Source organism: Neophocaena asiaeorientalis, unplaced genomic scaffold, assembly GCF_003031525.2.
Source record: "Neophocaena asiaeorientalis asiaeorientalis breed wild unplaced genomic scaffold, Neophocaena_asiaeorientalis_V1.1 scaffold182, whole genome shotgun sequence".
Classification (NCBI taxonomy): domain Eukaryota; kingdom Metazoa; phylum Chordata; class Mammalia; order Artiodactyla; family Phocoenidae; genus Neophocaena; species Neophocaena asiaeorientalis.
The window spans coordinates 6,892,615-6,905,483 of NW_020174648.1; the positions used below are offsets into that span (position 1 = coordinate 6,892,615).

The 12,869-nt window shown below is 36.5% G+C and overlaps 1 protein-coding gene across 1 annotated transcript in view; it reads left to right on the top strand.

The window, feature by feature from the left end:
• Positions 1–12,869, top strand: part of SLC9C2 (solute carrier family 9 member C2 (putative)) — a gene marked incomplete at its 3' end in the record, with an annotated part of 73,227 nt that overhangs the window by 31,784 nt on the left and 28,574 nt on the right. Inside the window, exons 13-17 of the mRNA XM_024758779.1 lie at positions 2,597–2,694; positions 3,695–3,814; positions 7,027–7,225; positions 7,924–8,112; positions 10,708–10,857. Of these exons, the coding sequence (XP_024614547.1) occupies positions 2,597–2,694; positions 3,695–3,814; positions 7,027–7,225; positions 7,924–8,112; positions 10,708–10,857 (756 nt within the window). The remainder of the gene's footprint in view (positions 1–2,596; positions 2,695–3,694; positions 3,815–7,026; positions 7,226–7,923; positions 8,113–10,707; positions 10,858–12,869) is intronic.

Below are 12,869 nucleotides of genomic sequence, written 5' to 3' on the forward strand. Positions count from 1 at the left end.
AGTACAATGTAGCAAAAGGACTTTGGGCATGTACTGGAGCCTAGGCCTTGAGGAGATTTGCAATTTCCTCCTTCTTCCACTTTGAATACCACCCTGAGATTGTCATGTGAGGAAGCTGGCCTAGCCTCTGAAGAATGAGAGGCCACATAGAAGTAACCTGAGGCATACAGCTGAGAGTCAGTACCCTACTACCAGACTTGGGAATGAAGCCACTTTGATTTGAGGCTTGGGACAGTAGATTCAACCTCGCGAAGGTAAGAGATGCAAAGAATTTGTGACCATATTTAATGTACCACGTTCCACACACTGGCCACAAATATTTTTACCCCTCCTACGAAGCAAAACACACTCATCTTTTTCTAAGACACTGCGTGCCTGCCCTGAACCCTGGCAAGCCTTCATCCTATTATGGTATCAGATTCAAAGTCCAGTATCTCATAATGTGCATTTAGTCTAAGTCTGCTGAGGCTTCTTGGTTGTATCTCCTTAAGTATGATTCCTCTTGATCCAGAGACCTGTGGACTAAGGAGAGAAGTTATCTGTCTCCCCCACCTCCACCCACAACATTCAGTGGTGATCAAGAGACACCTCTGTTCAAGAAGGGGAAGAACAGGAAGCACTGATTAATCACTGGTCCCTGGCAATTCTGAAATCCAGATGGGCATATGTCCCAGTTCTCCCCATTCTCTACATTTTCATAGGAAATAATCCATGTTTGTGGCTGAGTAACCTTCTCAGACTGATTTCTGCCAGTAGAAATGGAAATTCCTATTTATTTAGAACTCGTACTGTCTTTTTTAGTCCAATCTGATAGTTTCCTTAAAAACTCATGTGTTTTCAATGAGTCTCATTGTAGTCCACTCTACTCTGCAATTCCTTTTCATACAGGCCACATGTCAGACAATATGAGTCTGAGAAAGCCTTTAGTCTGCTTGAGAGGGTAGACTAAAGGCACTTTGGTTCTCCTCCACATGGCTTCCTATCTTCCAGTAGAGTGAACTGGGCTCCTTTACTACATGGTGGTCTCTGGGTTCCAACAGGGTGAGAGGACAAGCTGCAAGCCCTCTGTATCTCCTAGGCTCTGGAAATTGAATAACATCACTTTTACCCCTGTTCTATTAGTTAAAGTAAATCACAAAGCTAGCCCAGATTCAATGAGTGAAGAAGACCCCACCTTTGAAGGAAGGAGCAGCAGTGTTAGTTACAAAGAGGCATGGGAAAGGCATGCTACATTGGGACCATTGTTCTAATGACCTACCACATTTACTTTTTTTTTTTTTTTTTTTTTTGGGAACGGCCCTCTTACTGTTGTGGCCTCTCCCGTTGCGGAGCACAGGCTCCGGACGCGCAGGCTCATTGGCCATGGCTCACGGGCCCAGCCGCTCGGCGGCATGTGGGATCTTCCCGGACCAGGGCACGAACCCGTGTCCCCTGCATCGGCAGGCAGACTCTCAACCACTGCACCACCAGGGAAGCCCCCACATTTACTTTTTAAATGAACAATCCCATTTAATGACCCATTCCATGTTACCTTTTCTAAAAAAATAGAAATATATTTGATTTACAATATTGTGTTAGTTTCAGGCATACAGCATAGTGTTTCAGTTTTTTTTTCAGATTATATTCCATTGTAGGTTATTATAAGATGTTAACTATAATTCCCTTTGCTATACAGTAAGTCCTTATTGCGTATATTTTATGTATAGTCGTTTGTATCTGTTAATCCCATACCCCTAATTTGTCCTCCCCACCTTTCCTTTTTGGTAACTGTAAGTTTGTTTTCTGTGTCTGTGAGTCTGTTTCCGTTTTATGTATAGACTCATATGTATTATCTTTTAGATTCCACATATAAGTGATATAATATTTGTCTTTGTCTAACTTACTTCACTTAGTATGGTAATCTCTAGGTCCATCCATGTTGCTGCAAATGGCATATTTCATTAATATATATATATATGCCACATCTTCTTAAGCCAGTTGTCTGTTGATGGGCACTTGGGTTGTTTCTATGTCTTGGCTATTGTAAATAGTGCTGCTATGAACGTTGAGGTGCATGTATCTTTTTGAATTAGAGTTTTGGGGTTTTTTTTTTGGCTATATACCCAGAAGTAGGATTGCTAGATCATATGGTAGCTCTATTTTTAGTTTTTTTAAGGAACCTCATACTGTTCTCCCTAGTGGATGCACCAGTTTACATTTCCTACCAACAGCGTACAAGGGTTCTGTTTTCTCCACACTCTCTCCAGCATTTATTATTTGTAGCCTTTTTGATGATAGCCATTCTGACCAGTACAAGGGGATACTTCATTGTGGTTTAGATTTGCATTTCTCTAATAATTAGTGATGTTGAACATCTGAAGTAAACTCTTTGAGTTGTATAGATTTTGAGTTTCCTGAGAGAGTACTTTGCAAAAATGGAATATTCTGTAAATATTTAAATTGAATGAAATTTAGTTCTTGCTCTAGAAGTTTTTGAATAGTATATTTTCATATATTGAGTTCAATAATAATAGTGAGGGGTATGTAAAGATCAAGCAGAGTACATTACATTAATGTTTTGGTCCTTTGTAATTTTTATTTAAAATTGTATGTTTAGAGTAGCTTTGAAAAACAGTGTAATGACGGAGTCCTCAGTGTAGAGGCAGCCCGGACATTAATTGGTGCAACCAAAAGCTATTGCCACATCCAAGGAAAGTAAGTGTAATACTTCTTTAACTGATATTTCCAAAATTGAATGGGTATGTGATAGAGAATGAACAAACTGAGAGTTCAGTGTCCAGATTGATCAATCTTTTTATCTTATCTGTCTGTCCATCCATCCATCCATCTACTTCCTATTTTACTTCACTTTACTTTTCTATTTTACTTCCTATTTTTCTTGTTTATACTTTTCTCCCTGAAAATTCATAACTTTGATGACATTGGGAGTTTCTGGAGGAAGATTTGACTACAGAGCAATTATATGAGAGACAAGGGGAGCCATGAAAAAGAACCCATATAGTTTTAATTATGGTGATAATTATTTTGTCTTTATATCATATTTACTAAATTACTGCACAGGGGAAGTAAGGAGGCCTGGAGCCTGCCATTAAACTGCTCTCTGGGGTGGAATAGGATCATAGGATCTGGAGGAATTGATCCAACCCATGGAACTGATAGATGCAATTAAATATGATGGGAAAAGCTCAGTATCTTAGAGATATATTGATATCTGGTTACAGTCCTGAAACATTAGATAATGGATGGTCTAAGACAAACCTGTGGGGCAACAGTGATAGGAGATTCTGTCTGGGTGATAGTTAACATTTCAGCAGCCTGGTAATATATCTGGGAGATGTAGCATCAATTCCTAAATAAAGTTTGGGAAGGACAGAGACTTCAGGGCCTTGGAGAATCTTGGGCTAGTCAAGGCATGACAAAAGGAAGCTTGATTTTAAACCCCAAAGAGTTGGATTCTGAAGTTTTAATTATGTTCTACCTCAGGTCACAGATAGTTCCAGGAACATGGACAGCAGGAATATCCCACTAAAAATGTTTCTGTTCTGTGACCATGGGGGGGTAGGTGGATGGATACAGAGGCATATTTAATAAACCCATATTACATTTATGTTTAGTATAACTTTCTGTTTTATATTACCCAGAGGTATAGCACTTGCTTTTCATTATAACACGTGTGTATATTTTTCTCTATTAGATTCATGAGTATTTATGATGTTTCAACTTATGTAAGAGCTAGAAGTTGGCTTATGAAGTTTAAAAACATATTAACTTTCTTGGAATATCATGAAGATAAGACACCTCTTTTTCTATATGGGTAAGTACTGTGAACCTTTAATAGCAATGTACTTGAAAATATGACCTTTTCTACATTGTCAGAATAGATTACTTTGATCTTCCCTAAAAAAAAAACAAACAAACAAAACCCAACTAATATTATAGTCAAGTCTTATTGATTGAGTGCAAAAGGAACAAAGTGCTTGCTTCTCTTTCTCCATTCTGTTTTACCAATTTCATTGGCACCTCTATTAGAGAGTGGGTGGAAAAAAGATGAAAAGGATGGTCATATTTGGATTCTTCAAGTTTTAATTACCATGTCTTAGGGTCACATTACATGTTGGACTTCTTTCATATTCTTCTGGTATTCTTCTGGGATGAGCAGGGGTGAGAAATAGCAAACTCAAAGACTAGATCTAGCTCTCAACTTAATTTCATCTGTGCCATGGGATAGTTCTGTTGATGTCTATAATTAGGAAAAACACAGCATGGCCTTAATAATAATTATAACCAATGTCCAAAATAATGCAAGATACAGATTTTTCTTAACTTGTGTAGACTCTTTGTTTTGTTATATAAGTTGTGAGCTTATATACTTTTTAGAGCAGAAAGACAAGGTTTTTCTACTAACAAAAGATGTCAGGGCTTCCCTGGTGGTGCAGTGGTTGAGAGTCAGCCTGCCGATGCAGGGAACATGGGTTTGTGTCCCGGTCCGGGAAGATCCCACATGCCGTGGAGCGGCGGGGCCCATGAGCCATGGCTGCTGAGCCTGCGCATCCGGAGCCTGTGCTCCCCAATGGGAGAGGCCACAACAGTAAGAGGCCTGCGTACTGCAAAAAAAAAAAAAAAGATGTCAAATGAGAAAATACTGGGACCATTAATGCTAATAAATTTTAAGTGGGTGTTAACATGCTTTTCATAACAAATTATGATAATTTTTTACTTTCTTCCATTTATTAAGTTTACAGAAAAATATAAAAATTTAAAACCCTAGGATCTTGACATATATCCAAGTAACCTCTTTTTGTCAGCTTCTACTTTAGATGAATAGAAAAAAATTTTTTAAATGTCATAGTAATATTGAATATTTCATTCTGTTCCTAATTTTAAGCAGTGTTGATGTTTTTCTCTAAATTAATTTGTTTCTTGCTTTTGATGTATGAATTTTTGCATTGTTCCTATGTGTGATTAGCCTTGATTTTAGAAAATGCTCTCCAGACAAATCTCAAACAAACAATCCAACCTTACACCTAAAGGAGCTAGAAAAAGAAGAACAAACAAAGCCCTTAGTTAATAGAAAGGAAGAAATCATAAATATCAGAGCAGAAATATGTGAAAGAGAGACTAAAAAACAATAGAATAGATAAACGAAACTAAGAGCTGGTTCTTGGAAAAAATAAATAAAATTGATAAACCTTCAGCCCAACTCACCAAGAAAAAGAGAGGGCCCAAATCAATAAAATCAGATGAAAAAGAAGTTACAACTGAAATCACTGAGATACAAAGGATCACAAGAGAGTACTACAGTTATATGCCAATAAGATAGAAGAAATGGACAAATTCTTAGAAAGGTACGATCTCCCAAGACTGTAGCAGGAAGAAGTAGAAAATATGAACAGACCAATTACCAGTACTGAAATTGAATCAGTAATTTTAAAACTCCCAACAAACAAAATTCCAGGACCAGATGGCTTCACAGATGAATTCTACCAAACATTTAGAGAAGAGTTAACACATATCCTTATCAAATTATTCCCAAAAATTGCAGAGGCAGGAACGCTTCTGAAATCATTCTATAAAGCCAGCATTACCCTGATACCAAAACCAGGCAAAGATATCACAAAAAAAGGAAATTACAGGCCAATATCACTGATGAGCATATCAATAGATGCAAAAATCCTCAACAAAATATTAGCAAACCAAATTCAGCAATACATTGAAAGGATCATACACCATGATCAAGTGGGATTTGTCCCAAGGATGCAAGGATGGTTCAATATGTATGTATATATTCCATATATATAATGGAATATTACTCAGCCCCAGAAAAGAATGAAATCTTCCATTTGCCATGTGGAAGGACTTAGATGGTATTATGCTAAGTGAAGTAAGTCAGACAGAGAAAGTCAAATACTGTATGATTTCACTTATATGTGGGTTCTAAAAAAACAAAACAAATGAATAAACTTAACAAAAGAGAAACAGAGTCATAGATACAGAGAACAAACAGGTAGTGTCTAGAAGGGAAGGATCGGGGGAGGAAAGAAATAGTGAGGGAAATTAAAATGTACAAGCTTCCAGTTGCAAAATAAATGAGTAACCAGTATGAAATGTACAGTGTGGGCAATATAGTTAGTAACTATGTAGTATCTTTGTATGGTGACATATCATAACTAGACTTAGTGTGGTTATCATTTTAAAAGGTCTAGAAATATTGAATCAGTGTGTTGTGTAACAGGACCTAACATAGTGTTCTAGGTCAATCATACTTCAAAAACAAACCAACAAACAAATCCATAGAAAAAAAAGATCAGATTTGTGGTTACCAGAGGTGGGGGGCGGGAGAGGGGGAAGTGGATGAAAATAGTCACCAGGTACAATTTCCATTTATCAGATAAATAAGTACTAGGGAGGTAATGTATTACACCATGGTGAATATAGTTAACACTGCTGCATGTTACATATGAAAGCTGTTAAGGGAGTAAGTCCTAAGGGTTCTCATCACAAGGAGAAATTTTCTGTCTGTTTAACGTTGCATCTATATGAGATAATGGATGTTCACTACACTTCTCGTGATGATCAGTTTGTGATGTACGTAAGCCAAACCATTATGTTGTATATCTTAAAACTTATACAGTGCTGTATATCAATTATATCTTAAGAAAGATGGAAGAAAAACACCCCCCCCAAAAGCCACCCTCCCAAATGAATATGTATTTACAGTACCTATATTTTGGAAAAGGTTAATGAAAATGTTTCTTCTACCTGGGTGAATAATAAGCATAAGACATTAACTTAAAAAAAAAGCTCCTCAGCCCTGATCTAGATTACCAAGAGCCATATTTTTATCTTTTTCCCTTATGATTTTTATGTCTAGAAAGTATGGTTTAGATTTTTGCTTAGCTATTGTTTCATATTATTTGTATCTTTTTTCAAATTAATGTTAATATTTATTTAAACAAATGAACTTCAGATTTTAATTGTTATACCTTTAAAGTGATCTGACATTTTATTTGATCTCTTTTTTTTCAGGAATAATAAATTTCTGATTTTTATATATCACATTGTATTTTCAGAAGAATTTGAATATGCAGGACATATTATACGAATAATGTACATTTGTCCTATGATAATGCATCTATGGCCAATGGCAAGAGAATTAAATGTGTCAGCACTGATATTAGTAAACTACTATTTTGTATTTTTATATCTGTTAGAATCAGCATTGAAGGTACTGTTTAAAATAGAAATATATCCTATAAAAAGAACAGTTTAGATAATTTGAATCTATTTTTGTCATTTTTTGGAAATAATTGATACTAGAAGCCTTTTGTTGTAACAGTTGATAGGATCCTGGAATTTTAGTAATCTTTTTGAATTTTCTGAGTTTAATGATGAAATCAGTAAAACAGTCTTGGATATCAGATAAGAGAAATATCATAAAAGTGGAGAAAATCTCAAAGATCAGGCAAAAAAGAATTGAAAATCTAGACATTTGCTGTTTCCCTCAAATACTCCCTGTAACTATGCAAAGAATAAATAAGTGGATAAAAGCAAAATGGTTTGCTAGTTACTTGTCATAATATAAGATGAGAACTACTTTTTAGGATAAATGCTTCAAAGATGACTTATCAGCATTACTGTTTACATACTTTAATTATAATTAATAGTATTGCAATTAATCTGTTTAGTATTTTTCATTGCTTTTCTTTGGCATTACAGCTTCATAATAGATTATGTGTATTTGGAATCAAATTATAATTTTTGATGTAGGATTTTTTTGAATTTCAAATGAATGACTTAAAACCCAACTTTTGGAATATAACTTATTTGTAGTTGAGGATTTAACTGTTAATTTTAAAGAATCCCCTCCCCATATCATTGTATAGTGCTATGAAATGATGTACATTCTATATGTTTTCTAAACAGATAACCATTTTGAAAAGCAGATATTTTCATCAACATTGGAATACTTTGGAATTTTTTATCATGCTTATTGGAATCGTTGATATATTTTGTATATACTTTGTCAGATTGAGACCAGACCACTTGGTTCTTATTCAGTTTACAGTAATAATAGGTTATTTCAGAATAATTAGATTTATTCCTCTTATCAAGGTAAAACTTCAAATTTTAAAATACTTTTTTTTTCCCTATACTATTTGTTGAATGAATTAAGAAACCTCACTATTTTGAAAGAAATGAGGGAGGGAGCTGTCTTTTCTCCTGGAACCCTCTCTTTATAGGTATCTGCATGGTTCACTCTCTCACCCCCTTCAAGTCATTGCTCAAATCTCACCTTCTCATGGAGAACGTCTTCCCTGACCTTCTTTTACGCTACGTAAAATGGCAACCTGCCCTCCATACTCCCAGCGTGTTCCACCCATCTCTCTGGTCCCCCTCCACTTGTTTAAATTTTAATTTTTCTGCGTAGCACTTATCACTTTTTTACCGTATGTTATATGTGCTTTCCACAAGGCAGGGATCTTTGTTTTGGTCACTGATGTAACCTATGGCTCCAGAATGGTACCTAGTATATAGTAAGTACTTAATAAGTTATTTATTGAATGAATAAATGAAAACAGTGGTGCCCCTGCAGCAGGATTACCCAGAAACAAGTTCTTCACGTTTTAGTAAAATTTGCTCATAAAGCCCTAACTGTGTAGAAGCACAACAATATTTACCCTGGAGCCCACACTACTTACATACCCCACTGCCTATGAAGTTCAGTTTTACTGTGGCCTTCAGTCTCCTTAACAATGACCATTTCTTCTTTTCGTGGCTCTGGTTTTGATTCTGAAGGTAGATCTTCAGATTTTCAGTCTCCGTTCTTAAGCCTCCTTTCTCTTCCCAATGCAGTTGCATTATATAAGCTTTTAACTTGGGTGCTTTAGATGATTTCACTTGCCACTCCATATTTTTGAGTTGCTTAATTCTTATTACATCAAATAAGTCTGTTAGTATGTATTGAAGTTATAGAGGCTTAATATGAATAAACATTGCTGTAAACCCTGACGGCAAAAGGCATACATTAGAATCCTCCATCTAGTCCCCGTTCTCCAAGCAATTTTATAGTGATCTTAAAGGCAAAATCGTCTGAATGCCCAGACTTGTGTTTGTTGACTTCCTTTTTTTGTTCCTTACTTGATTCTATATTAATGTTACCAAACTTTAGTGTTCATAAGGATGACTCTACAGAGTTGTATGCACAATTTATTTATGAGTTTTTCCCTATGAGCTGAGTTTAGAGCAAGTGTCGACATAAGGTATAACCCATTATAATACAAACGACTCTAGAAATGAGGGTATGTAGAATGAGGCTAAGTCTTAATGTGGAAGGTAGAGGCGTCCTTAGATAATCAGTTTTTATACAGGGATCTTATGCAGATGAATGTAAAATTATTATTTTAGAGGGAATACTTTGTGAAAAGTCTCTCTAGGTGAAATAAAGACTTAAAGATGTGTTATTGTGGAAGTCAGCCCTATTTAAAGTGTGAACTAGTTGCTATTTCTGTTTAACATGCTCTGACAAGTCCCAGTGGAGTGTATTTAAGTAAATATAGTCATGATTAGCTTTTGTTTACTGAGCAGTTACTATGTTCCAGGAACTGTGCAGACCACTTTACTTACATTATCTAGTTAAATTGTTATAAGAGCCCTGTGAAGTAGGTGTCACCACTTTATCAAGTTAGGTGTCCTAATAGCCAGTCTCAGCAGAGTGTGGCTTTCAAAAGAAACAAATCTGTATTGGAAAACTTCGAAGAATATTGGAGACCTTTACTTCAGATCGGCCCAGGGGGTGCCAGTGCATCATGGAATAAAACTTTATAAAAATCCTCTTTAATATCTCTCCCTCTGCCCAAAGTTTCACAACCAGAATAACAGTTTTTAAAAAAATCCGTCCCTTCTCTGCTCTTGTGACTCCTTCTCTGTGATGTTCTTTTCCTGGTCACATCTTCCTCCTGTGTTACCTGGCCCCTCACCATCCTCCCTGTGTTCTGATGTGCATCTGTCTCTGTGATTCACTGCATTGCTCATGAGGGCCACTCCACTGGAATTCTGTTACTTAGGTATTATTATCCTCATTGAACAGATGAGGACACTGAGTCCTTGGAGTCACTAAGTAACTTGCTCAAGGTCACAGAGCTGGTGAGTAACAGAGCTTGTACTTGAACCCAGGGAGGTTTATATTTAAAAATCCCACTCAGTCACTGCGCTCTCCTTCCTCAGCTTATGATTTGAGAAATTTAGAGCTAAGGAGGATCTTAGATACCCTAAGGTCCTTATCTTACAAGTGGAGAAACTGAGGTGTAGAGAGATTTATTCGGTTGGTTACTATCACCCAGGTTATTGGGGTGACCTCTCTTGTCTCCTGAAAACTGGTGATATGGAGAATGAGGGAAAGCGCAGGGTAGGGATTTCCCCTTAAAGCTACAGAACAGTTATTCATTGAGCTTTCATTTCTTTAGAGTGGCTCTCAAACTTGAGTGTGCATAGAATCACCTGGAGGACTTGTTAAAGCACCGATTTTGGGCCCATCCCCAGAGTTTCTGATTCAGCAGGTCTGGAGTGGGGCCTGAGAATTTGTGTTTCAGCAATGGCGTCACATTTGTGTTTCTAACAAGCTTGTTAGAAATGACACTTTGAGAACATCTGCCTTAGAGGGTGCTTTTCCTCCTTAAATTTTCAGTTTTTTTCTCTCTGTTATTCCAGGTACTAATACCACTGCTGATGAATATTGTAGATGTGCAGATCAAAAAGCGCCTCAGCTTGATGTATAGTATTACAAAAGGCTATGTCAAAAGTCAAGAGGATACCAAGTTTTTAATAAAACAAATTTCTAGCCGAGAATCAATAAATCAGGTGAGAGACAAGCACTGGTCATTTGGGGAAAACATCACTTAGGTGTCTTGATTTCTTTTAAGACCATTTCTGCATGTATTTGACCCAACAGGTAAATTATATCAAGTGAAAGGGATTCAGTTGTTTATTATGTGATACGAAGTGCTGCAGAGAACAGTCTCTGCTCTTTAAATTTTAGCTATGATTATCAAACTCATTTATGATCTTCAGAGAAGAAAATCTATTCGTTTTTATTTTCTGAGTGCTGAGTAGAGATTCTGTCTGTCTTTGTAACACTCTCAAAGGGTAGGACACTTGAAATAGGCTTCATGTAGGAAATGAGACGTGAATAAGGCTTTAAGGAAAGGGTAGGTCTGAAGTGGCGGGAGAGAGAGGGAAAGAGAACAAAGAATTGACAGTGAAAATTTCAAATGCTGGTACTGAGGAGTGCATGAGTGGTAGTATGTATTATTATTATTTTTTATCATTCAAGATCCTCCTCATTTCCAGGCAGTATGAGTTAAGTACCAAATGGGAGATGAGGACGTAAGCACATTAGGAACTCATAGGTGGAATGAATCACCTCCTAACCAGCTTCCCTCACACCAGTCTGTCCACTTCAGGCCCCTCTGCAATTTAGCAGAGTCACGTTCCTAAAAGGGCTATTTTAACTTTCATATATGATTTTCTGCTCTAGAGTATTCAATTCCATGGCCTAAGAGGTAAGGTCTTTGAATATACAGACACAGACACGCACACAGAACACTTATGGTAAAAAATATTCATGCATAATTTTGCAACTTGGAAATAATATAATAAAAGAAATAAAATTATCCGTCTCAGCCCTCCACTCTACCATCTCCCAGAGACAGCCCCAAAGCCACCACTCCTGGGTTAAATTCCTCTACTATTAGGCAATAATTTTAATAATATGCATGTGTATTTCTTTTTTTTTGGAATTTTATTTTATTTATTTTTTTATACAACAGGTTCTTATTAATCATCAGTTTTATACACATCAATGTATACATGTCAGTCCCAATCGCCCAATTCATCAAACTATCAATTAAATCTATCTGGTCTATCATGTCATTTAAACCTTCTGTTTCTTATTTATTTTTATTTTGGATGATCTGGCCATTGGCGTAAGTGAGGTGTTAAAGTCCCAATGGGTCTCGGCTTGTTTCTCCTTGAGTTTATCCTGTATGGGACTCGCTGTGCTTCCTGGACTTGGGTGGCTATTTCCTTTCCCATGTTAGGAAGATTTTCAACTATAATCTCTTCAGATATTTTCTCGGGTCCTTTCTCTCTCTCTTCTCCTTCTGGGACCCCTATAATGCGAATGTTGTTGCGTTTCATGTTGTCCCAGAGGTCTCTTAGGCTGTCCTCATTTCTTTTCAGTGTTTTTTCTTTATTCTGTTCCACAGCAGTGAATTCCACCATTCTTTCTTCCAGGTCATTTATCCATTCTTCTGCGTCAGTTGTTTTGCTATTGATTCCTTCTAGTGTAGTTTTCATTTCAGTTATTGTATTGTTCATCTCTGTTTGTTTGTTCTTTAATTCTTCTAGTTCTTTGTTAAACATTTCTTGCATCTTCTCGATCTTTGCCTCCATTCTTTTTCCGAGGTCCTGGATCATCTTCACTATCATTATTCTGAATTCTTTTTTTGGAAGGTTGGCTATCTCCACATCATTTAGTTGTTTTTCTGTAGTTTTATCTTGTTCCTTCATCTGGTACATAGCCCTCTGCCTTTTCATGTTGTTTGTGTTTCTGTGAATGTGGTTTTTGTTCCACTGGCTACAGGATTGTTGTTCTTCTTGCTTCTGCTGTCTGCCCTCTGGTGGATCTAATTCTTGATTTATTATTTCTAAACAGCCTTTCTTTACTCTTTGCTGTGCAATATAAGGAGATTAAACATTCATCTCCTTTAACCTTTTCTTTTTCTCTCTTAAATTTTTGGAGCTATTATTTTTACAGGCAGACAGTTTATAACATTTACCTTCTATGCTGTAAGTATAATTGTCTTCATTCT